This window comes from Bos grunniens, chromosome 19 (assembly GCF_055505025.1).
Source record: "Bos grunniens cultivar Pamir isolate PY7600 chromosome 19, Bosgru_T2T1.0, whole genome shotgun sequence".
NCBI classification, from domain to species: domain Eukaryota; kingdom Metazoa; phylum Chordata; class Mammalia; order Artiodactyla; family Bovidae; genus Bos; species Bos grunniens.
This window is the reverse complement of record NC_141183.1, coordinates 7,481,028-7,504,170: the sequence shown is the minus strand read 5'-3', so window position 1 is coordinate 7,504,170 and position 23,143 is coordinate 7,481,028. Positions and strand designations below refer to the sequence as shown.

Sequence of the window (23,143 nt, the reverse complement as noted above, 5' to 3'; positions counted from 1 at the left end):
GAGGACAATTTATGCCTGTGAACTACCCTCAGGGAGTCGCTGCGACATTTACCTCTGAGTCCTGAGGGCCACTTACTGTCTGTCTGGGCCTCTCCCTCTTGTGCCTTCAGGACCAGGTGGACCACTTGCTGGCTCTGAAGGTCCGAGTGAGTTCCCTGAACTCAAAGCTGTCAGTGCAGGAGAGGAAGGAGCTGCTCTCCGACCTGGAGCAGGAAAAGCCCCAGACCAAGCTTCTGTACATCACGCCGGAGATGGCAGCCTCCACCTCCTTCCAGCCCACCCTGAACTCCCTGGTGTCCCGCCACCTGCTCTCCTACCTGGTGGTGGATGAAGCTCACTGTGTTTCCCAGTGGGGGCATGACTTCCGCCCTGACTACTTGCGTTTGGGAGCCCTGCGCTCCCGCCTGGCAGACGCCCCGTGTGTGGCTCTGACCGCCACGGCTACCCCGCAGGTCCGAGAGGACGTGTTTGCTGCCCTGCACCTGAAGCAGCCAGTTGCTACCTTCAAGACTCCCTGCTTCCGGGCCAACCTCTTCTATGACGTGCAATTCAAGGAACTGCTTCCTGATCCTTATGGGAATCTGAGGGACTTCTGCCTTAAGGCTCTTGGACAGAAGGCTGATAAAGGGGTGAGGGCACCGAAGTCAGGGGTTGAAGGGCCAGTGGGGTGCTAGCCACAGCATAGAGATAGATTCTCGTTTCTAAAAACTTTGGTTTTTTCCAGCTTTCTTAGCCAGGACTAGCTGTAGCTTCTCTTTTTGAGGGGCTGCACTGTGTGGCAGAGAAGGCGATGGCAGCCCACTCCAGTACTCTTGCCTGGAAAATCCCATGGACGGAGGAGCCTGGTAGGCTGCAGTCCATGGGGTCGCGAAGAGTCAGACATGACGGAGCGACTTCACTTTCACGCATTGGAGAAGGAAATGGCAACCCACTCCAGTGTTCTTGCCTGGAGAATCCCAGGGATGGGGGAGCCTGGTGGACTGCCGTCTATGGGGTCGCCCAGAGTCGGACATGACTGAAGCAACTTAGCAGCAGCAGCACTGTGTGGCATGTAGGATCTTAGTTCCCTGAGTAGGGCGTGAACCTGTGCTCCTTACGGTGGAAGCCCCAGCTGTAGCTTCTTAAAACTCGCACACAAGCGTTTTGGTTTCCTGGCATTGTTTCACCTACTGGGGTTCCTGGACTCCTCCTCCTTTACAGACCTATCCAGGGCTTGAGGGGAGGAGGCAGAAAGGTTGGAAAGGTTGAGTTCTCAGCCAGTGTGGTCCCGCCTTGTTAGAAAGTGGCAGGGCTGTGCTAGGTGGTCTGCCTCAGAGGAGACTGTGAGGCTGAAAGAGCCACTTTTGAAGCGGCCACAGCATGATGGGCTGAGTGTTTTGTTTTCCCAATGCTTGTTTTCTCCCTGTGTCTCCAAATTCAGTTGTCCGGCTGTGGCATCGTCTACTGCAGAACCAGAGAGGCCTGTGAACAGCTGGCCACAGAGCTCAGTTACAGGGGCGTGAACGCCAAGGCGTACCACGCAGGTAAGGGGCGCCTGGGCTCCGTGGCTCTCCTCACTCAGAGGAGCCTTTTGGCCAGTCTCTTATTCCTTAAGAATCCTGGCTGATCAGATGGTCCATCATCTAGTTCCAGATACCCAGGCAGAGCTAAAATGATTCACTTAAATCCACAAAAAGGTGCCTAGACATGAATGAGATGTAAAAGGACCTCCTGAATTCTTGTCGTCACCCTGTGCCCACCCAGCAGCAGGTGATGAGTTTTTTTAGTCCAGGAATTGGTGTTGTGGCAAGAGCACAGGCTCTGGAGGCCAATGAAGACATGGGTGTTTGGGGGTTGCTTTTTGTAATATTCATTTGGCTGCACTGGGGGTTAGCCGTGGCACTTCCTTGTGGCATGCGAACTCTTAGTTGTGGCATGGGGGATCTAGTTCCTGACCAGGATCAAACTCAGGCCCCCTGCATTGGAAGCACGGAATCTTCCCTGCACCACCAGGGAAATCCCTGGACTTGGGTTTGAATCCTGGCTCTCACATTTATGAGAGAACCTTTGCCACGCACAGGCCAGGGTCTTTATGTTGACTGGCTCAGGCTCGGTGGCTTAAGTGCCTGACCCAAGGTCATACACCTGGTGGGTGATGGATTCACAGTGTGTGTGCCGGTAGGCCCCAGGGGAAACCCACGAGAGATGTGAGTTCCCTTCCTCACCTTCTCTGTTCTAGGGCTGAAGGCTCCTGAAAGAACACTGGTGCAGAACGAGTGGATGGAAGAGAAGGTCCCTGTGATTGTGGCGACCATTAGTTTTGGAATGGGAGTGGACAAAGCCAATGTCAGGTGAGTTCTGGTTCTTGTCTGACTCCACCATTCGGGCCCTGGCTCAGGGTGGGGCGGGCCACCTGGTGCTCTGCCTGGAGGACCAGGACTGTGTGTCCTTCTAGGGTCGGGGGCCGGGGGGAGGGAGCGGGGAATGGAGGCCCCAGGACAGCGTCCCAAGTCCGTAGTCCAGACGCTGACAGTCCTTGTGTGGTCTGCCCCCTGGTGGCAGAGAAGCACAGCCCACCCTCAGGCTCACCCTTTAACACAGCCCTACTCACTCTCATCTTAGCAACTGGAGCTTGTGAGAGAGTGGAATGAAGTATCTTAAAACCACTCCCTGTGGGAAGGCAAAGGCAAAGATCCTGTTACTGTCGCCCCTTCTTGCTGCTTACTGGACAGTCCAGCAGAGATGGGTGCGTCCCAGCCTCCTAGCCCCACACTGGCCACTGTTGGGGTGTCTTTTACCTCCAGCCACTCTTGACCTTCTGGAGATATTTTGGGCTACAGCCCCAAGTCCTTTGCTCGGATTAATACCAACAGTAATGCCTTGTGTGACTTACAGAGCACTTTTGCACATTTGGTCTCATTAAGCCTCACAGTGACCCTGCCTTGATCAGCGTAGGAATTAGACCATGAACTGCACTTGAGAGAACGTGGACTTTGGAATCAGGGCTTGAACCTTGGGTCAGCTGTGTCTTGTTAGGGGCCAGCTTTGGAATCAGACACCCCTAGACGCAAATCCTAGCTCTACCATCTCCTAGTATGAATTTACTTTTCTGAATCCCAAGTTTATTGCCTATAAAATGAGGCTAGCTCACGTGGTGATGACTGTAATGATTAAACAAGACAAACATGTACACTGGCTCATAGTAGGTATTTAGTAAATGTTATCTTTTTTGCTCTTCAAAGATGTTGTAGAGGACTTATCCAGCTCGTAAGTGTCCTAATCTTATTTAAGTCTGCCACTTTTCCTATGGGCTGCTCCATGGCAGGGAGGCCTGCTGGCGGGCTGCAGGTGTCCTAGCCTTGTTACCCTGGGGTCCCGTCTCTCCCTGCCAGCCTCCCCGCTCGTGGTACCTGTGAAGGGCCCTGCTCAGCCATCCCAGAGTCTCTCCTCCCCTCAGCCTTCCCCCCACATCTCATGCTGGTTGTCCCCTGGATCCTAGGTTTGTTGCCCACTGGAATATTGCCAAGTCTATGGCTGGGTACTACCAGGAGTCTGGCCGGGCGGGCAGAGATGGAAAGCCTTCCTGGTGCCGCCTCTACTACTCCAGGAGCGACCGTGACCAAGTCAGCTTCCTGATCAGGAAGGAAGTTGCAAAACTCCAGGTGAGTCCTGGACAGTAGGAGCCCTTCCTGTCCGAACCCACCGCTCCACCATTTCACACAGCGTATTTCTGAACCCAGATGGAGCTTCTGTAATCTGGAGGGGTGCTCCTGAGGCTCAAAAGTACAAGGGGGCGCATGGGGTGTTGTTGGTAGATAGCTTGTAACAAGGTTAGACTTTTTTCTTTATACTTAGTGTATCTTCGTACAGTCTGTTGTGTGCATGTTATTTTCTGTAGTCAGGATCAAGCCTGCCTTGGTGGTCTACTGGTTAGGACTTGGTGCTTTCACTGCTGTGGCCCCAGGTTCAATCCCTGCTCAAGGAACTAAGATCCCAAAAACTGTGTGGCCCAAAGCAAAAGGATTAAGGTTAGTCCTGTGTGTCACCTGGGGCTGGAGATCCAGTGAAGATACTTCTGTAATGTAAAGTAAAAATCCACAAAGCTATCTTTTCAAAAAACCAAATATTTGGATACATAAATAATCTTAAGTTTCTATAAATCCTAAACCTATGGAAAAATTCTGTGTGGTGAAGATACCATCAAGAGAGGCAATAGATAAATAATAGACCTGGAAAAATATTTAACGTAAAAGGTAAACCAGAGGTTAAAGTGGGCAATAAATAGAGAGCTTTCCCAACTGACAAGAAAAAATAAAGGATACGAAACAAAAATTCCCAGAAAAACTCATCAAATGATATACCCAAAGATGTTCAAATCTGGTCGTAGTCAAGGAAGTAAAAATTAAATAAAATCTGACACACGTGGAAAAGAGCTCAAACCCTGTTGCTAGTGGGCACGTGTAGGAAGGAGTGTCTACACTTTGCCAGGAGAAAAATGCAGTGTTACAGTCTTTTGAGGAGGGAAGCAATCTAGCAATATCTATTTAAATTTTAAAATACAGGTAGGGAATTCCCTGGTGGTCCGATGGTTAAGACTTTGGTCCAGTGGTTAAGACTCTGTGCTTCCACTGCAAGGGGTGAGGTTTGATCCCTTGTCTAGGAATTAAGATCACACATGCCAAAAAAAGATAAAGAGTATATATACATACATACATGCTGCTGCTACTGCGAAGTCGCTTCAGTCGTGTCCAATTCTGTGCGACCCCATAGATGGCAGCCCACCAGGCTCTCCCATCCCTGGGATTCTCCAGGCAAGAACACTGGAGTGGGTTGCCATTTCCTTCTCCAGTGCATGAAAGTGAAAAGTCAAAGTGAAGTCGCTCAGTGTCCAACTCTTCGAGACCCCATGGACTGCAGCCCACCAGGCTCTTCCACCCATGGGATTCTCCAGGCAAGAGTACTGGACTGGGGTGCCATCGCCTTCTCCGACATACGTATATACTTAGGTATATATGCTGCTAAGTCGCTTCAGTCGTGTCCGACTCTGTGCGACCCCATAGACGGCAGCCCAACAGGCTCTCCCGTCCCTGGGATTCTCCAGGCAAGAACACTGGAGTGGGTTGCCATTTCCTTCTCCAATGCATGAAAGTGAGAAGTGAAAGTGAAGTCGCTTAGTCGTGTCCGACTCTTAGTGACCCCATGGACTGCAGCCTACCAGGCTCCTCCATCCATGGGATTTTCCAGGCAAGAGTACTGGAGTGGGGTGCCATTGTCTTCTCCGTAGGTATATGTAGGTACACTTTAAGCTAGGTAGCCTATTTCTGGAACTGAGTCACCTGAAATTGCTTTAAAAAAGTGACCTGGGACCTGACTAGAGCTGGTACTTTGGGGAATTTCTATTTTCCAAAAGCTGCTCAGGTGATGCATGGTCAGGTGTGGAGGAGGCTGTTTCATGAATGTCTTAATTAGTGTCCTTTGCTGTTTTTCTGTCTCATCATTTGTTGGGCTATGTGGTCGTCCAACTATGTAAGACTTTTGCTGAATAGTTGTTTCTTGTCTCCAGGAAAAGAGAGGGAACAAAGCATCTGATAAAGCTGCAGTCTTGGCCTTTGATGCCCTGGTGGCCTTCTGCGAAGAGTCAGGGTGAGTGACGTATCTCGTGTGTGGAGCCAAGTGTTGAGACCTTTCCCTCCCCCGTCACCATGCGTTAACCAGCTCATGCAGGGCAGCTCCTGGGCCAGCAAGGGACCCCTGCCTGCTGAGGGCCATCGTGTGGGATGTTTCCTGTCAGGGAGCATAGAAGGTGGTACTCCTCGGAAGGAGTTTCTGAGGCCCTGCACTTTTCCATGTAGGGCCTCAGAAACTCTGGCCCTGTGAGGATTCATTGCGGATTTTGGGTGGTCACCCACCCATCCCACTCTACCCACTTCTGGAGTGGCTGGCCCCGTGAATGACTCAGTTCCAAGAGATGTGACCAGTTCTGCACCACTGGCGTTGTGGTTGTCACATGCCATGGAGCTGGACCACTGGCTTCACTTGTAGGGTAGTCAGTCTCTTCCCAGACCCAAACAGAAACATGTGGCTCAGCTTATCTCTTAGGGGGCGGAGGGTGCGGTATTGTGCTTGGAGAGATATCATATTTCTAACGTAACAGCAGCCTGCCCACTTTGGAAACCACGTATCTGTTTGATCCGCATCTGCTGCTGGAGGGGGCTATGAAAGAGCCTGATAGCTGCTCAGGGTGGGTGCCGCGCATGAGCAGCTGTGGGCACACTGTGTGAGGGACGTCTGGGAGCATTCGAGACAGGCTGGGAGCCCTGGCATTTGTATAGCGCTTGGCTCAAGAAAGGTCTTTGATTCCTCTGCTCTCATTGGTTAGATCTCATTGGACAACCTGTAAGATAGATGCAGAACTTACGGCTTCAGACATCGAGTGGACCAGAGAGGTCATGGTCATGAAGCTCACAGTAGGACAGATGATAATCCCCGTCTCCCGATTGTCAGGGACGTGCACGTTTTCATACACACACGCCACCTTGGTTTTTGCCGGACTAGATTCAGGAAGCACGGAGCTGATTAAGTGCATGGTACTCGTGTCCAGCAGAGGTTTGAGGGTTTCCTCGGGAGACCAGAGAGGCTCTTACTTGGGCTGTATGTTTTGACTCTCACCCCCTCCTCTTCACTGATGAGTTGGTAGCCCCTGGGTTGAAGCTGTTCCCTTCTCCAAGCGGCCATCTCTCATTTGGCCTCGCGAGACCATGCCCAGCAGAGGTGGTCAGGACCCTTGCCCACAGCCCCTGTGACCAGAGCCCTTTGTAGGCACTCATACTATGAACTGCTAAATTAGGCCTCCTTTGGCTTCTTGAGTGAAGCGCTTGTCCTGAAAGGGCTCTGTGTCCTTGCTAGGTATCAGAGTCCCCTGTTCTGGAAAGCGCCCTGGCTGGGTTCTTGTTGGGGATGAGTCTGAGTCTCTGTAAGGCTGTCCGGAGGCTTAGCTCTGCCACCTCTAGGCTGCAGCAGCTCACCACACAAGAGGCCAGATCCTCCCAGGGGCCTCTGCCTTCTATCTCAGCCCAGGGAGCTGGGGCCTCTTAATGTGTCAGGGGCCGAGCACTGGGGGGCCTCCTGTTGCCCTGTAAGCCACCTTATCTCTTCTGTCTCTGTTGTTGCACGTGAGGATGTCTGATGCCAGGACTTCCAGGCCCTGGGATGGAGTCAGCATGGCTGGTGTGGCTAGATTTGAAATTGCTCTTTGAATGAAAGAATGTTTCTTTATTGAACAGATGGTACATAGCACAAAGGCAAAGCCCCTTCTCCACCAGACATTTGCCCCTTTTCTAAGAATAGCCTGGTTTGAGGTTGACACCGAAGCAGCTGTTTGCGAAGGGAGGGCACCTGGCAGCAAGGGACAGGCCAGCATGGTGGCGTCAGCAGAGGCGGGGACATGTCTACAAAGGCTGCATTGTAGGGTCGGGGTGCATGGGGGCTGGGGGGCTCTGTAAGGGATACCTGGGCATCTCTGGGACCAGAGAAAAGACATGCAGGTCATATGAAGGCCAGTGTGGGGCATCCAGCCGGCTTCCTCTCTTCTCGGTGTGTAGCTGCTTTCTCTGAGCGTGACCATGAAATGCATTTGATTACTGATGACATGGCCAAATTTACCTTTGAGTGTAAAAAGGAATAGTAATTAGGTTGAAAGTAATCTCTGGCCCAGAGGCCTCTGCACCCTGAGATAGGAAGAACTGCTTTGGTTTAGGCCTAGGTTGTACTGGGCTCTGTCGTCTCCCAGGGTCTCCAGGCTCAGAGAGCCGACGGTTCAGGCATCCCTCTGTGTATCCGTTCCTTTGCTCATTTCTTTATTCATTCATTTGTTCCATCAGCAAACACTGACTGGTACTGACTCTGGGCAAGGCACACTGGAAAAGGGGTACAATGGGGAACAGAAAGAGACCCAGTCCCTGCTTTTTGGTACTTGAACCAGTGGGGAAGACAGGCATTTATCAGATAATCATATGAAAAATGTTTAATTCCAGACTGTTAAAGAGCTTTGAAGAAAGAGTCCATAATGTTTTGAGAATGGCCCCCTTGCCCGGCAGAAAGTCAGGTCACGACTCTTCCTTCTGGTTGGTCGTTTTGTTCATGGGGAGGAAACCAAAGATAATAGCAAACAAGACGAGAGACAGGACCGTGGTGAAGAACAGGATGATCACTGCCAGGCCCCCCTGGTCCCAGGGATTCTCCCAGAACTCCATCTTCCAGGAGTATTTCGATAGCATTCTGTCCATTTGAACCTGGAAAGGCAGGGACAGAGGCCCTGAATGCCGGGGCTTCTCCACAGCCCTCCCCATGTGCTACTGCCTACTCCCCTAACTCCATCCTCTGGTGCCATCTCAGAACAGCAGCAATCTCTGCAGTTAGTGGGCACTGAAGGGACACTGGGTCTTGGGGCTCGGTGCCTCCAGGAGGCAACGGATGGGCTTTCCTCCTCCGCAAAAGTGAAAGCAGGGCCTGGCATCAAGGGCAGGGGTGGGGGTGGTCCAGTGCGCTCTGCCTTCCCCAGGCCTTTCCTAAACAGCCCTGCTGTGATCAGGGACTTTCTCTCCCATCCCTGAGACCTGCTCAGCCAGAACCTGCAAAGCACTGCTGTAGGGACTTCCCTGGTGGCCCAGTGGTTAAGACTCTAATCCTAACCCCAGTGCAGGGGGCACAGGTTTGATCCCTGCACGCCACGTGACACGGCCAAAAAATAAGTGACAAGCACTGATATAGACCCTTCCCAGTTTTTCTGCCTCAGTTGCGAACATCTGGGGAGCATTTTAAGAGGTCCTCACTGGAGCCAAGGAGTGGACAGACTCAAGCTGGGAGCTCAGCCGGCTTCCTTAGAGGCAGGACCAACTAATCATCTTGAAACACAACTGAGACGGGCAGGCTGCGAGCCAGTAGCCAATTGAAGGGAGTAAAGGCGGAGAAGGAAGGCGCCATTACCCGGGTCTGCTGCTCTCCGTCTTGTGTCCTAAGAGAGGGTGGATCAGGGGAATCCTCCAGAGCCACGCTTTGCAGGGACCGAGCTGAAGACACTGCCAGGAGACCAGAGCTCTGCCCCGACTCAGAGAAGCAACTTTTGGGAGGAAAAGGGGTCGCCCTGATGGCTGGCCCTGACCAGACCTGCCTGCTGTCACCAGAGCAGACAAAGGTGGCCTAGGGCCTGTTGCCGAGCAACCACATTCCCTTTCAGCCTTTCACACTTACCCCCTCTGCTGTGTTCTGCCCTCTTGCGATGCTGTTTTGGAGGGCTGCTCAGGGCGTGTGGGTTGAAGTGTCCTGGCTGAGACAAATCAGAATTGGAGTCGGTGGGAAGAGAATGGCTCCAGGGCCCTTGCCCCAGGCCACCTGTCCCCCTCACCTGTGTCCACTGAAAGGACCTGCTCAGGAGGCCCCAGGGCTGGGGCGCCACCCATGGCTGTTTGCTGTCCATGGCACCGGGTAGATGATTAACCACAGCTCCCGCTGGCACCTCCTGGAACCAGCATGGGGGTGTTTATCACCAGCGAGGCCCTGGCTTCCTGTGGAGGCCTGACTTCTCCCTTGGTATCTTTGTTGCTCAGGCCTGCCTCAACTGTTTCTTGTGGGTTCCCACCCCTGGTGTGATGGAGCAGCCGGGAAGCAGGAGTGGGGCCTGTGCCCTGGTGCGTGGAACCTGGTGGCCGCCATCCCTCCTTAAAAGACAGGAGTCGAGTGTCCACGGTGGCCAGGAACTGCGCTGGCACCTTGTGTCCAGTTGTGAGCAGGAGAGGCGGGCTCTGCCCTCCCGGGGGTTCCATTCTGGGGCCTGTTAGAGGCATGTGGCAGCATTTCTGAAGGCCTGTTCCCAGGCCCCTCCTCTGGGTGTGTTAGAACCCTGTGCTTGGTAAAGCTCGCCAGGTGATTCTCACGTGCAGCCGGGGATGGAAGAGGTGGTGGGTGGGTTCTGTGAAGTCCTTCTTACCTCTCCTGGCCTCACTGACCCCGGCTCACCTGCTGCCTCGCATTTTCTTCCGTAAAACACACTGACTAATGCCCTTGGCCTGCCGGGGTCTACGCACACCCTCGGGCTTCCGCTCCATCAGCTTAGTTGGATGCTTATCAAGAGTCAGCTATTTGTTCCCCAACCTGTTTTGTGGCAGCTGTAGTTGTTATTATAATTACATAATTGCACTTAACATTACATGAAAACGAAGCAGTGGTGATAGCCGAAACCCCAGTTTTACAATCGGGGAACAGGCATGGAGCGCTTAAGTAGCTTACCCAAGGTCACACAGCTAAGAAGTTACTGCTCTGAGGTTTGGACCCAGCTGTTCCACTCAGCTGCACAATCTGAGCTCTGAAGTGCTTTGTCGGACCTCAGAACAAGCAGAGAGGGAAAGTATTTCTTTCTGTAAATACTACTTGACCACTTCAGAATCATTCAGATGGCATTTCTGTCAAAAATAGATGTGGACAAGACAGCTGTAAACAGTTCCTAAAAATGCAGAAGGATTTCACAATCAGGTTTCTTTGCAGATGCCTTTTTTTTAGAAAGCTGACTTCTATTTTTTTAATTTAAAACAATATTTATTTATTAGACCACGTCGGGTCTCAGTTGAGTCACGCGGGGTCTTTCACTGCAGTGCACGGACGCTTTAGTTGTGGTGCGCAGGCTCAGGAGTTGTGGCACGTGGGCAGAGTTGCTCCGAGGCAATGTGGGGTCTTAGTTCCCTGACCAGGGATCGACCCTGAGTCCCCAGCATTGCAGGGTGGATTCTTAACCACTGGACCACCATGGAATTCCCCTTATTCTGCCTCAAAAAAGGAAAATTTAGCAGATAGACAAGTCAGGAAACCTGATCAGCAAACCCACACTCAGAGAAAAGATGTGTGTGTCTGTGTTTCCATCTCATGAGGAGTGTAGAGTATGTATGTCTCATGTACGCAAACATTGCTTTAATTGACTTTTTCTATTAATTGCTGACCCAGGTCAGAAAATTCTTCTGAAATGATCACCAGGAAGGGAGTGATATGATGGGAAGAGGTAGAGAATGCTGTTGGTGCCCTTGGCATGGCCTGGGGCCCAGGGGACTCCCCTAGGAGGAGCAATGATTAAGTTGAGATGTGAAGATGATGGAAGAGTGAGAATTAGGGGGCAGCCAGCTGCTTCCCGAGGAGAGTGAAGAAACATTTTCTAAGTACAGAATTATTTTGTTTTCAGTAATTTTTTAAATAATCATTTTGTTGTTGTTTGTACCGCGTGGCTTGCAGAATCTCAGGAACCTAACCCAGGGGATTAATCAGAAACTGGATCTGGACCATGGCAGCGAAAGTCCAGAATCCTAACCACTAGGGCACCAGGGAACTCCTTGTCCTCTGTGTTTTAGGCTGTGGAATTTGTTGTTACCCACAAGCAAATATCTTGTCCTGAAGGTTGGTTACTTGTAGATTGCTTTCAAACATTAATGTTCGGGAAAACAGATTTCAGAGCAAACAGTTTTATGTGGCCTCTGCTAATGAGATTCTCGCACCGGCGGCTTGACCGTAGTTTCTGAGATGTGATGTCTGGACAGTAAAGTGTGCAGATCCGAAGCGTAGAGTGAAAAACCCTCGTGAGGCACCGAGACCACAATTGTGGGCACTGTTGGAGCAGAGGCCATAAGCAGGGGTTGTGGCATGAAGAGGTGTGGAGACCAGCGCCGAGACTGGCGGGGACACTGCGGCAGTGACTGCAGGTAGACGCGGCTGGCGGCCTGGCCCAGGGTGGCACGGCAGTGGGAGCGGAGAGGTCTGGTCGCCAGCCTCAGCCGGGTGTTCTCTGGGCTTGGACGGCCTAACGGCGCCTCTCCCATGGCCCCCACCTGCTTTGCTGCACCTCCTTGTATAGTCCCTCCTACACTGGGAGGGTGGTTGCTGTCTCCTCTCCATGCCTATCTTCCCCAGAGGGCCGATCAGAGTGTGTCAGGCTGCTGTTGTGCACAAGGAGGTCTGGTTGGTTGAGCCGCAGGGGCTTGGAGCCTGCTTGGGACCTGACGAGACAGCTGCGGGGGAGCCACTGGTGGTGGGGCTGTGCTCCTGGAAGCCCCTGAGGGTGCGGACAGCATCTTATTTGGAGTCGGCATTAGGTACTTCCTGGCCTGGAGGAGGAAAACACGAGTGAACTTCTGTCCACTTGCAGGTGCCCAGGGCTGCCCGTGGTCCCCACTTCTTGGCAGCTGCACCCAGGAGCCTGAATCTTAGAAAAGGGGTTCAGTGTCAGTTACCCTGACGAAGGATGTTCTCGATGCTGATGAGCCTGCTGAAGGAAGATCACACGGGGCTGAGGTTGCTGTGTCTTCTGAACTGAAGGCTTCCTGGGGAGCCTGCAGCCACGGGTGCTAGGCCCAGAAGAGGCGGGGCTCCACGTGTTCCCGCCTTCCCTGTGTTCTTCTGGGAGGGAGCCCAGATGGGCCCCACCCCGGCTCCTAACTCCTAGGCCACACCCGCTCACAGGGAAGGGTGTAGGGTGGGGCTCTTTGGGGCCTGAGATTGTTAGGTGGTGGGTGATGCAGCCTTATCAGCACTGCAGCTGGAGGCCTGGGTGTGGTGAGCCAGACAGGCGGGTCCTGCCACTGTTCAGCTGGTCCGGTTTAGGCAAGGTACCTACTTCCTCACCTTTGAAAAGGGGATCGTAATGGTCCCTTTGGCATGAGGTTGTTGTGACGATTAAATGGATTAATCTGGGTCAAAAGGCTTCAGACATGCCTGCGGGGGGGATGAGCCCTCGATGCATTTTAGCTACCTCTGTGCTCACCGTTATTGTCATTATTATTATCACTATTATTCTGAACCCCATTCTTTCGTGATGGTGGTAGAAGGGTACAGTGTACAGACAGATTCTTGCATTTCTTTTGTTTTCTGTGGAAGCATTTCCTCTCTGGGTCTTCCACCCAAACCAAACCGTTAGACAAGTCCCTGGACACCAGGGAGGGAAACCAACCAGGGAGAGGGCTTCTCCTGCCGGCCTGCCAGCTGGAGATGGTGGAGTGGCGGGGGCTGGCATCCCCCTCTCCTCGCTGTTTCCCGAGTGACTGGGGCTCTGCCTCCAGGCAACCAGGACAGGCTGCACAGGCCGAGACGATGGAGGTGTGTAAAGAACACGGGGCTCTTTATGGCTCTGATGGACTGGTGTTGGGGGAGGGTGGCAGGTGCCGTGAGAGCCTCTGCCTCCCCTGCGCTCATTCCTGGGTTTGTAGTTCTACCTGGAAAGTTCTGTGGAGAGAAAGTAAACTGCAGGGCAGGAGGTGGGCAGTGTTGTTGTCAGCAGGAGCAGTCCTTAAAACGGGTCCACGTTGCTCTGGCTCGGCCCCCCGAATAGAGGGGCAAATAAGGATGCTTCGTAGCGGTGGAGCTCTTAGGATATGCCCAGTGCTGGGCCAGGTCATCGTGCCAAGGCCATCTTGGTTTATCCTCACAGGCTTACCCCAGGAGGAGGGTACCAGGATTGTCCCCATTTCACAGGGGAAGGAAACATGGCTTTGGAAGGTCAAGTCGCTAACACCTATTCATGTAGCTGGTCGGGGGTGGGGGGTGGTGGCGAGGATTTGAACCCAGACCGTCTGGCCCGTTGGGGAAAGGATGTTGCGGTCGGGAGGCAGGTTATGGATGACAGTAGGGACCTCACCTCTCTTATTCTGGAAGTTTAGGGGGACCTGCTAGGATAGGGCGTGCTGCCTACAGTTAATGGCCGTGGTGACCGTGGCGTGGCATTCTTGAGCCCGGCACCTGCCTGGGGCAGATACAGCCTCCATCGCGGCCGACCAGGCATCTGGGAGGCAGCGCTCGGCAGGAGGGGCCCTGCAGCCTCCCCTGGTTCCGGAGTCTTGCCACCTTCCTCCCATGTGGCATTCTTGCCTGCGTGTTTCTCCAGCTTCCATGGGCACAGGGAGAGCAGAGGCTGCAAGGAGAAGTCACTGGCCACACCCCCAGGATCCTGGCACGCCGACCTCCCGATGCACAGGGCCCAGCCCAGGGAATAGGGCACCGCAGAAACACATAACCAGAAAGCCTTTACTGGAAAGAAGCAGGCAAACACTGGAAAGAAGCAGGCAAACCCTGGAATAGAACACTGACATGTTCCCCACTCTGGGGGGCGCTTGGGACCCAGTAGCTCCTGCACAGAGGCCCTCAAACTGGCCTGCTCCTCTCTGGCATGGGACCTCCGAGGGCCAGCTCCCCGCAGATGCGGGGTATTCTCCAAGTACGGGGACTACGCTCTGTGCTTTGTTAAAAAGTGCAGGTCGGCAAAGAATCCCTGATGGTTTTCTGTCTTCGAAACCATCGATCCCTCCTGGGCGCCCTGCAGGTGAGAGTTCTGTGGCTGAAACAGCCCGTTTCCTTGCTGAGGCTCCAGGTCTCAGTCAGTATCCGGGTCCCTGGGCCCGGCCAGGGCTGAGCCGTGGGTCTTTGTCTTGAGGGGCGAGGGCTGCGGGGCTAGGCTGACACCTGGGACGTGGCGTCGGCGGTCTCCTCTCCAGCTTCTCGGCCAACTCCCTGGCCCTCAGGGTGGGGTCATGGGTCCCACCTGGGTCCTCCTGCCTCTCCGTCTGGGCCAGCAGTACTGACAGCAGCAGAAGCCGCAGGCAATCAGTAGCAGCAGCACTACGGTGGCTGGAGGGGATGAGGAGACAGCAGAGAGCCCGGGAAACTCAGACGGGGGTGGAGAAAGCGCGCCCACCTCGCTTCTGAAGAAACCCTCTTGGGGGCCTGGAGGACCTTCCCTAGAGGTCTGCTTACTGGTCAGAAACACCGAGAATCTGGGGAGAGGAGTGACTGTCCCCACACCGGCCCCCAGGGCTTTGGCTCCCTTCATCCCTGGGTTGAGGTCCAGGGAGCACCCCTGGGCCCTGGTTTTCAGCACACCCCATCCCCAGGGGCAGCATGTCGGAGAATAGGGGGAGATCCCCTGCCCCCCACCCCCGACCCTCTGGAGACATCTGCTGCTCCTCCTCTGTCTGGGGAACCACCCGGCCCTCCGACTGGCACCATAGTTTCCTCTCCCAGACGTGAGGAAGAGCCCTGGGTGCTGAGGAGACTTTGGGAGCCCCGGCTTACCTGTAAAAACCACCAGGACCGAGAAGGCCAGGATCTCCACAGGCTCAGCCTGTGGCAGTCTCTGCAGCTTGAGCAGCAGCCTGTCCCCAATGGAGTGTATCTCCTGCATGAGCTTGCTGGCTGCCATGCTGCGCCGGGTTCCTGCTGGGCGCCTCCTGGGCTGCAGAGCAGAGAGAGGGCCTGGCGTCCCTGCGGAGCTGGCTCCGGAGAGTCCGCCCTCTCACCCGCCCTGGCCCGCAGAACGAGTTTGTCAGGCCTCACCCATCAGAGTCCGGCGGCTCACCAGAGAGGAAGCGAGCCGTGGGGCCCCTCGCTCAGCGCTGGCCCTCACCCCGCCTCACTGGCACTGCCCCGGCCAGGGACACGGGGGACCCTGAGGCCCCGCTGCAGGGCTGCCGGGCACAGCCAGCCCTGGGAGGGCTCTGCCAGCGGCCAGGGTCAGCCATGCTTGCTGGCCGTGAAGGTGACTGCCCTGTTCCGCTCCTTTGTTTTGAGACACAACTTCTAGGTGTTGTCAGGGTGTCTGGTATGGAAACAGCTCCCTGGTTGGTTTCCCGGTGGGGACACGGGGCTCTGGGATCCCAGCCTGGCACCCTTACTTTTGGTCACTTTTGGGGACAGAGGGTCCGCTTCTCCTGGGAGCAGGCTGATGGGGGCTGCTGGCCAGGGTCGGCCAGAGGTGAGAGCTGACTGGGGGGGCGGTCTGAGGCCCCCTGGGGTCCCCACCCCTCTCATCAGCCCCATTTCTTTCCTCATTCGGTGTCTTCCTGTGAGAAGGTGGGGTGACACCGTACTCCTCCAGTTTTCCCCAAGGAGTCTTCTCTCAGGATGGGACCAGGCGTCCCAGGGAGGGTGTAAGCGCCCTGCTCTTGCTGGCTGGGACCTGCCCTTCTGGCTCGCAAGAGGGTCCCCTTCCCCCAACACCCCCTCCCCCCGAGTGGCCGGTCAGCCTCCAAGCCCCATGACCCAGGGCTTCCTCCAGCCCATCCTGCCTGAGGGGCCAAAGGTGAAGGCCCAGGCCAAGTCAGTGAGTCAGAGCACATTATGCCCCAGACTTTCTTCCCCTGGTGCCTCATAGGTGGGCACGAGGGAGCCAGCACCTCTTGAGAGAGGGCTCAGAGACAGCCTGGGCCAACCCAGCCTCAACCTGTTCACCGAGGCGGGGCTGCCGGCAGCCCGGGGCCTGCGCCAGGCCTTAAGCTCTTGTTGCCACCGCTCCGTCCCTGATCTCTGCCTGGCAGGTTCGCCCGGTGTGGGCTGCGGTCACCCCTGGCCCTGCCACCGCAGCGTAGCGTCCTTAGAGCCGCCTGGAAGGTCATCTGCCGGGCCCTCTGCGCCGCCCTTGGCTCCCTGCCCTCTCTGGCACATGGCCTTTGCTCAAGGAGGGGAGCCCCCCTCCTGCCCAGCCCTTCCTTCTTGGGCAGCTCTGGTCCTTAGAGGATGGGACCTCCTGGTGGCCTCATAAGCCCCACCTGTGGTTACTTAGGCCACTTCTGCCCCCCATCCACTTCGTGGTCCTTTGGGGCCTGGACGGTGGCTGGCACAGGTATCTCCTCCACAGGGTTCCTGCTCCCATCTGGCCAGCCGGCCCTGTAGCACAGCATTTGAATCATTCTGGGTTTGATGCTGCCAGCCTCCTCCCTGCTTTTGTGACTTGGAGTCAGTTTGTCTCTCTGGGTCTGTTCCTCCCCTCATTTTACATGGAGACGGGGTGCCCGCCTTGAGGCTGTCAGGAGGGAGGGTTGAGCCCAGCGCCGGGCTCCGGGAGTGCCCGGGGCACGTGGTTCTGCTCTGGGCAGGGAGAGGCCGGACGGCCTCTGGGGCAGTCACGGCCCCCTCGCCGCGCACGCCACCAGTGGCCTTCTTCCAGCACCTTTGGGGAGTGTCACTTGTGTCCTTCATGCCAGGATGTCTGTGGTGTGTGAGGTGAAGGAAGGTGGTGGGCGGCCGGCTGGAGGCAGGGAGCTGTGTTGTAAGTGATGATGGGGGTGGCAGGCAGGTGGAGATGGCTCCGTGGAGGACTGGATGGTTTTCTGTCAGAGAGCGAAGCTCCTGGAGTCAGAGCCCCCCAGCTTCTCCCACGCCCCAGCCCAGGGTCCGCATCTTTCTACAGAGGAGATCAGGAGCCCAGTCTTCCAATGTCCTAGGAGGCATAGGATTCTAGAATGCCATGCGTCATCCCCTTCTGCCTCCTTTCTTTTGTACTTGGGGACCCTGAGACCAGAGAGAGGAAGGGACCTCTCCACGGTCACACTGTGCCTCCCTAGGCGCCTGTTCTGGGAAGCCTGCTCTTTGCAGACAAGATCAGGAGCCGCGCACCGAGGGCCTGGCCCGTGTGACAGGCTCAGCACAGGACTGGGGCTGCGGAGACCAGTCCCACCCACACGTGGGAATCTGGAGCACAGCGTCTTCACTCACCGGGCCACGCCTGCCCTTTGAGAACCTCCTGTGACTTGTCACCAAAGGGCAGATCTCACGAGTCTTTCTGTGTCAAGTTCACAAGGACCCCTTTCCTCAGATCACGCCGCGCAGACCACCTCCCGCTGACCTGGGGAGCAGGCATGCACAGGAGCGTTGTCCCGGGCCCCTGGCCCCTGGGCGTCCCACTCCCCGGGTTTCCTGGAGGATGGGAGCCTGCCCGCCTGGCCTGTCCCAGTGGGCTGACCGGAGCCCTTAGGGAGCATGCACCAGGCTCCAGAGCTGGGCTGCTCTCGCCTCCCTTCTTTAGCTGCACTTGGCCTGGCTTTCTCAGCTGATTGGCCCAGGGCCTGCATTGCCTAATGGAGCCATCAGAGACACTCCTTCAGAGAGGAAGCAGGGAGCGCGAGCTGGCAGGGGGCTTTTCCACTTGTGCCCCCATGCCTAAAGGCTCAGGAGGGATTGCAGAGGGGGTGGGTCCGCTTCTGAGCGAGAGGTTGCTTGGAGACCCTGGTCAGTTGGGGTGCGGAGGGGGTGCAGGTGTGATCCCCAAAGCAGGGAGGAGGAAGGTGGAGTGGAGGCTGAACTGTGCAGGAAAGGTGGGGCCTATTGGCCCTCCAGGGCTTAGGAAGTCAGAAAGCTGCAGACTCATGCCCGGGGGGCCCGGGCCCCCCTCTGGGAAGAGCGTCCGTCCACGCCCGCTGCAGGCCACAGGCTCTCACAGCTGGGGCCTGTGGGGACCGGAATCTGCCAGCTGTGCCTGGGTCGGCCCCGGCTGTGCCTGTGGGGTCCCGTCTGCACCGGGGACAGGAGTGGATCTGCCCCGAAGACCAAAGCCCCCTTTGCTCTCCAATTGCTATTTCATCCTTTCCAGCTTGGCCTTGAGTGAAAGGAGCCTTAGTGGGGCCCGTGGGGGAGTTGGAGGGGCCTTGTACTCCTAGAGGGTGGAGGCACATTCCAGCAGGTCCCGGGCGGGCTTCCCAGCACGCTATTTAAAGCAAGGCCGAGGGTGCCTGACGCCGGGTGCCCGATATAACCAGCCGTCATCAGGTGACCGTGTGGCCATGGCCCAGCCGTCGCTCAGCAGGGAGCCCTCAGCGTTCCCAGCTGTGGCCACAGGAGAGGGGGCCCTCCCAGGAGGGCTGCCTCTTGTCCCCTTAACCTTCCTCCCAGGTTTGGAGGGAGATGGTCAGGGAAGCCCTGTGGGCCTATCTGTATGTTTTGCTAGTCTTCCTAGCTGAGGTCCGCCACACTCCTTCCCAGACTGTACTTCCTGCCTATGAACCAGGGAAGCTAGAGTATCTCCCAGCCCCATGCCCGGTAGCACCTCGGTTAGGAGCAGCCAGAACAAGTGGTGGCTTTCCCTGGCTCTCGGCCCGCATGGCCCTTCATGGCCCTGCCCCAGCCAAAGGGGCAGCCTGCAGAGCGGGGAGATGAGCCAGGCTGAGGGAAGGCTAGCAGAGCTGGAGGGACTAGGACACGTGCCTTTGGGTGGCATCCCCTGGCACAGAGGGCCTTGCGACTGAGCAGGCAGGCATCCTGCAGGCCAGACAACTGCCACCTGGTACTGAAGCGGCCCTGTTTCCTTCTTGCCAAACTGACGCTCCAAGTCCAGGCACAGCTGCCTGGGGAGAACCCAGCCTGCGGGTGTTTGGTGACTGATATGGGCGTGTTGGTGCCTCAAGGGTCCAAGGGCTTCTTGCCCTGCCTTGTTATTTTATCAAAGTGGGTTTCATCTACCCTTACTTGTTGGAGAAACAACCAGAATGAGGCATAATTAAAGGCCGTGGGTGTCTTAGCAGATTCCCGAGGCCTAACGAGCGAGACAGAGATGCCCACTGTGCGCTGCGCTTCTGGCCTTAGCCCCACCTTGCGGTGGAAGGGAGACACTTGCGCCCTCGGCAGCCCGGGGTCTCCAGCCGCATAGCTCTGCTTGCTGCTGCTGACTCTTCCTGCAGGCCCAGGAGCTGGGCATCACACTTGTGTCCCTGCTCAGGGACTTGTGTTTGGGGGGCTCCATCCACTTGTGTCCTCTGCGTCTGGGGACTCTAATCCCTGCCTGCCTGCCTGGGCCGTCTTGCAGTGGCTCACCGCTGCGTCCCTCCCTCGCTCGGGGTCTGTTCCCTCTCTCTGTCGTCACCGCCCGTCGCTGCAGGGCTTTTAAGCCTCCCCAGCCCGCAGCCCAGGCCCGTTCCTACAGCCTCAGCGGAGCCAGGAACACACAGGCTGGTCTTTGGTTCCCACTTTAACCTGGGTGGTTGTTTCCAAGTAGATGTGGACTTGTTTGCCTTGGGGAGACATCTGGGGGGTGGGGGTGGCTGGGGAGGGAGCCTTTAATGCTGCTTGTGTGAGGACAGGGAGGCTGGAGCAGTGTGTGGGGGGTCCGCACTGTGCGCCCAGCAATGGGGCGGGGCAGTCCCCCCCAGCTTCACTTCCACCCCACCCTGGGGTTAGGGCCCTCAAGTGCTGGCCTGGTGCTCAGGGAGATTTGGGGGCTCCTGGAGATCTCAGTGGGCACCGGAAGGAGGACCTGGGCCTAGCCCCCCACCCCGAGTCAAGAACACCAAGCGTCCCCCAATAAGAGGTGGGAGCTGCTGCTCTTGTTCAGGATATCCACATCCTGGGTGGTTTGAATTGGCTGGGCCTCCTCAACTGGGAGAAAGCAGGTACTTGATCCTGGGGGAAAAGGGAGGCTCAGTGGGCAGGCGACTGCTCCCTCCCCGGCCAGGCCAGCCAAATCCCTCATTTAAGCCCCCTGAATAGAAAGAGCTTAAACTAACTTCTGTCGAATAAGCAGGCTCCCCAGGCCCCTCTGCCTGCTCAGCAAACAGAGGAAACCACGCTGTGCCAAGGGCTGTAGCCTCAGGCCAGGGCCCGTGCTGGGTCCCAGCGGGAGAGGGGAGAGCCCGGGCTCGAAGGGGCGCTGTCCGGAGACTGTGCCCAAGTGTGTCCCTCAAAAACCTCTTCTCCGTGTTCGTGGTGGATCCACCCTCAAGGCAGGGGACCCTGGTGGCGCCCTTCCCTCCCTCCCCCCTCCTCTGTGACCGGCCACTCACCTGCGAGTCAGGTGCGGCGGGGGGCGGCCGCAGGTGCAGGGCAGCCCAGGGGCCTCGAGTTTCTCCTCCCTGCCTCCCCCGGCCAACCGGGCTCACACCTCTTCCTTCCTTTGCGGACGCGTCTTTCCTGACCCGCGGCTGCGCCCCGAGTGCCTCTGCTCAGCGCAGCGGAGCTCCTGGCTGTTGACAGCCAGCTGCTGTCTCGGCTTTTTTGTTGTTGGTCGTCCTGGAGATTCAAGTGTCACATTACTTGGGGCGGCCGCTCAAGTGGGGAGCCAGTGCCCCCGCTGTGCCCAGAGGGAATCCCTGCCGGGAGGGCGCCCTGCAGGCTTCCTGTGCCTGCTCCCTGCCCCGAGGTCTGCGCGGCCCTCCTGTTCCTCCTCCTCTTCCTCTCCTCCCTCCTGGCGGGTGTGGGCTGGGCCTGGGCTGCGAGCTGATGAAAGAGGAGGGCGACTCGCACGTTCCCTGGCAAGGATGACCTCTGGGAGGCTCCACCTGAGCGGAGAAGTCGGGCGGGAGGGGGGCTTGCAGCTCTCCAACCCTTGGCACCCCGCGGCCCCCTCGGGGGGGACCCATGTCCTTCAGCCCCCACTCTGTCCTTCAGGCGACTCCCCAGCAGGGCCCCCTCCTCTCTTCTCCTGGGAAAGAAAGCCGGGGAGATGCCAGACCACCCAGGCTGTCAGCCCTCTGGGGCGGCATCTCAGGGAAGGACTCGGGAGTCCCGAGTGACCGGGGAGTAGTCCAGGCTTAACCCGTCCCTCGGGAGGTGGCCCCGGAGGAGAGAGGACACTGCTGCTCTTTTCTCGACAGTGTCTGCTGGGGCTGTCTCCACACTCCTGGCCCGGCCGGCAGGGACGGGCTCCAGAGCAGCCCAGCGGCCAGCGGGGCCGTTTGACATTTGGCTGGTCGTGCCACCCCAGCAGACCAGGCGGTACCCGGAGCAGGACAGGGGCCGACCCCAGCCCGCATCTGCGAGCTGTCAATGGAACCCTTTGAGTGTGAGCACAAAACGCCAGTGAGTCAGGGCTTGGGGGAGGGCGCGGGGAAAGAAGCCAGGCTTGTGGCCACACCACTCGGATGCCAGAGCGTCCCAGAGGCGGGACAGGCTGCCACTGTGCGGTGGCACGGACTTGGGACTTGGGCGGCGGGGTGAACAGCGTGGGTTTGGGCGCGGCAGGAATGGCGCCCTCTGGTGGCTGCGCAGCCAGCCCACCTTTCCTCTGGGCCGTGTTCTCCAAGCTGGCCCGGGGTCTCCGCTCCTCAGCCTGTTCCTTGCAGCCCCAAGCAGTGCTTGTGTTTAAGTCGTGTCCCAGCCAGAGCAGTGGTGTCTGTTCTTCTTGTCTTTGGGACGTGGTACCTGGATGGCCTTGCCTCTGCTCTGGCCTCCCCAGAGGCTTCGCCCACCCTGTGCCGCATGCCTGCTGCAGGGACCACTGTTTGTAATGGCCCGGATGGAGCTGTGCCCTCCACCCACACCCCTGGTCTCTACATCTGCCCCAGTGATCCATTGGGCCCCCACAGGAGAGACTGCTGGAGGCTGGCACCCCAAGGGGGCTATGGTGGGTCAGGGCAGAGGAAGATGTGATGAGGAAGACCACGGGAAGGCTGTGCTCACCAGTGCCCGGCATGGGGTACCAACCCAGAGCTGCCTGGTTCCTGCTCTCAAGCAGTCTCCCGGTTCCGGGCCGTGTACACTGGGTCAGGCAGAGGCTTGTTAGGGACAACAGGGAGGAGTCGCCAGGAGACAGAAGCAGAGCTGAGCGCTGAGGTGGGGTAGGGCCACTTCCTGCTGTTGCCTCTCCCCAGCCCCACTCAGAAGAAGAGAGTGAGGAGCGGTAATAAGAGCCCTAAGTGCTAAGTGCTGTTACGTACTTCCGAGCGCTGTCTCGGCTCTTACGCTGCCCGAGGGGCCAGGGCTCTCCTTGTACCATGTTGTAGGTGTGTTGTGCTCGAGGTGCCTAAGCTTCATTTCAGGAGGTCAGGCGCTTTCCCCAAGGACACAGCCTCAGCTGCAGAGTCAGCGTCTGCACCCAGAGGCGATGCTTCTCCCAGGGTGCCCCACTACCGGAGGATGGAGAGGGGGCTGGGGCCTGGAGCCCTGAGGAGTGCCCCATGGAGAAGCAGAGCGGGTTTGTGCCCTGGCTCCCCTGGCACGTGTGTTACATGACTTTGAGGACTCTCCTTCAGCTCGTCGTCCTCATCTATAAAATGGGCACACCCCCCCCGCCCCCCGCCCAGTGATGCCTCGTGAAGCTCGCGTGAGATGCTAGCCACAGTGCCAGACAGCCATGCTCAGGCAGAGTTTGGGGACTGAGTAAACGAACGCTGGCCCGAGCGGGCCCCTCACCACCCCTGCTCCAGGTGCCGCCATGCTGCCATTGCCAAGTACTTCGGGGACTCGCCCCCTGCCTGCACCAAAGGCTGTGACTGCTGCCAGAACCCCACGGATGTGCGGAAGCAGCTGGACGCTTTGGAGCAGAGAAGCAGCTGGAACAAGACCTGCATTGGCCCCTCCCAGGGGAATGGCTATGACCCTGAGCTGTACGAGGGAGGCCGCAGGGGTTACGGGGGCTTTAGCAGGTAAGGGGCCATGA

At 57.1% G+C, this 23,143-nt stretch overlaps 3 protein-coding genes across 7 annotated transcripts in view; 1 reads left to right on the top strand and 2 right to left on the bottom strand.

The window, feature by feature from the left end:
• The window catches only part of RECQL5 (RecQ like helicase 5), a 30,235-nt gene that overhangs the window by 2,828 nt on the left and 4,264 nt on the right, over positions 1-23,143 (top strand). Inside the window, exons 3-8 of the mRNA XM_086356141.1 lie at positions 111-629; positions 1,421-1,523; positions 2,219-2,330; positions 3,479-3,641; positions 5,543-5,622; positions 22,911-23,129. Of these exons, the coding sequence (XP_086212267.1) occupies positions 111-629; positions 1,421-1,523; positions 2,219-2,330; positions 3,479-3,641; positions 5,543-5,622; positions 22,911-23,129 (1,196 nt within the window). The remainder of the gene's footprint in view (positions 1-110; positions 630-1,420; positions 1,524-2,218; positions 2,331-3,478; positions 3,642-5,542; positions 5,623-22,910; positions 23,130-23,143) is intronic.
• Positions 7,976-12,474, bottom strand: ERLN (endoregulin). Of its 2 annotated transcripts, XM_086356152.1 has the most exons (5): positions 12,246-12,474; positions 9,383-12,119; positions 9,229-9,304; positions 8,965-9,097; positions 7,976-8,270 (listed from the first exon to the last, which is right to left on the bottom strand). In XM_086356152.1, the coding sequence occupies exons 2-5, from the start codon at positions 9,435-9,437 to the stop codon at positions 8,085-8,087; spliced, it is 450 nt and encodes a 149-aa protein (XP_086212278.1). In that variant the 5' UTR covers positions 9,438-12,119; positions 12,246-12,474; the 3' UTR covers positions 7,976-8,084. The 2 variants fall into 2 exon arrangements, with proteins under 2 accessions (XP_086212278.1, XP_086212279.1); XM_086356153.1 differs by lacking the exons at positions 8,965-9,097; positions 12,246-12,474 and having other exon boundaries at positions 9,383-9,416.
• Positions 14,012-20,911, bottom strand: SMIM5 (small integral membrane protein 5). 4 transcript variants are annotated; one of them, XM_086356155.1, is made up of 4 exons: positions 20,550-20,911; positions 17,494-17,623; positions 15,076-15,235; positions 14,012-14,631 (listed from the first exon to the last, which is right to left on the bottom strand). In XM_086356155.1, exons 3-4 carry the CDS (start codon positions 15,200-15,202, stop codon positions 14,522-14,524), a joined length of 237 nt encoding a protein of 78 aa, XP_086212281.1. In that variant the 5' UTR covers positions 15,203-15,235; positions 17,494-17,623; positions 20,550-20,911; the 3' UTR covers positions 14,012-14,521. The 4 variants fall into 4 exon arrangements, with proteins under 4 accessions (XP_086212281.1, XP_086212280.1, XP_086212282.1 ...); XM_086356154.1 differs by lacking the exon at positions 17,494-17,623; XM_086356156.1 differs by lacking the exon at positions 17,494-17,623 and having other exon boundaries at positions 15,076-15,230.

What these genes read in the sequence shown, in the direction of transcription:
- SMIM5 (XM_086356155.1), bottom strand. Translation starts at nt 15,202, where the DNA reads ATGGCAGCCAGCAAGCTCATGCAGGAGATACACTCCATTGGGGACAGG. An exon ending in GGTCCTGGTGGTTTTTACAG is followed by an intron (nt 14,632 to 15,075) that starts GTAAGCCGGGGC and finishes CATCCCCTCCAG; the next exon opens with CCACCGTAGTGCTGCTGCTA.
- ERLN (XM_086356152.1), bottom strand. Translation starts at nt 9,437, where the DNA reads ATGGGTGGCGCCCCAGCCCTGGGGCCTCCTGAGCAGGTCCTTTCAGTG. An exon ending in GGCAGAACACAGCAGAGGGG is followed by an intron (nt 9,098 to 9,228) that starts GTAAGTGTGAAA and finishes TCCTCCCAAAAG; the next exon opens with TTGCTTCTCTGAGTCGGGGC. An exon ending in ACGGAGAGCAGCAGACCCGG is followed by an intron (nt 8,271 to 8,964) that starts GTAATGGCGCCT and finishes CTGCCTTTCCAG; the next exon opens with GTTCAAATGGACAGAATGCT.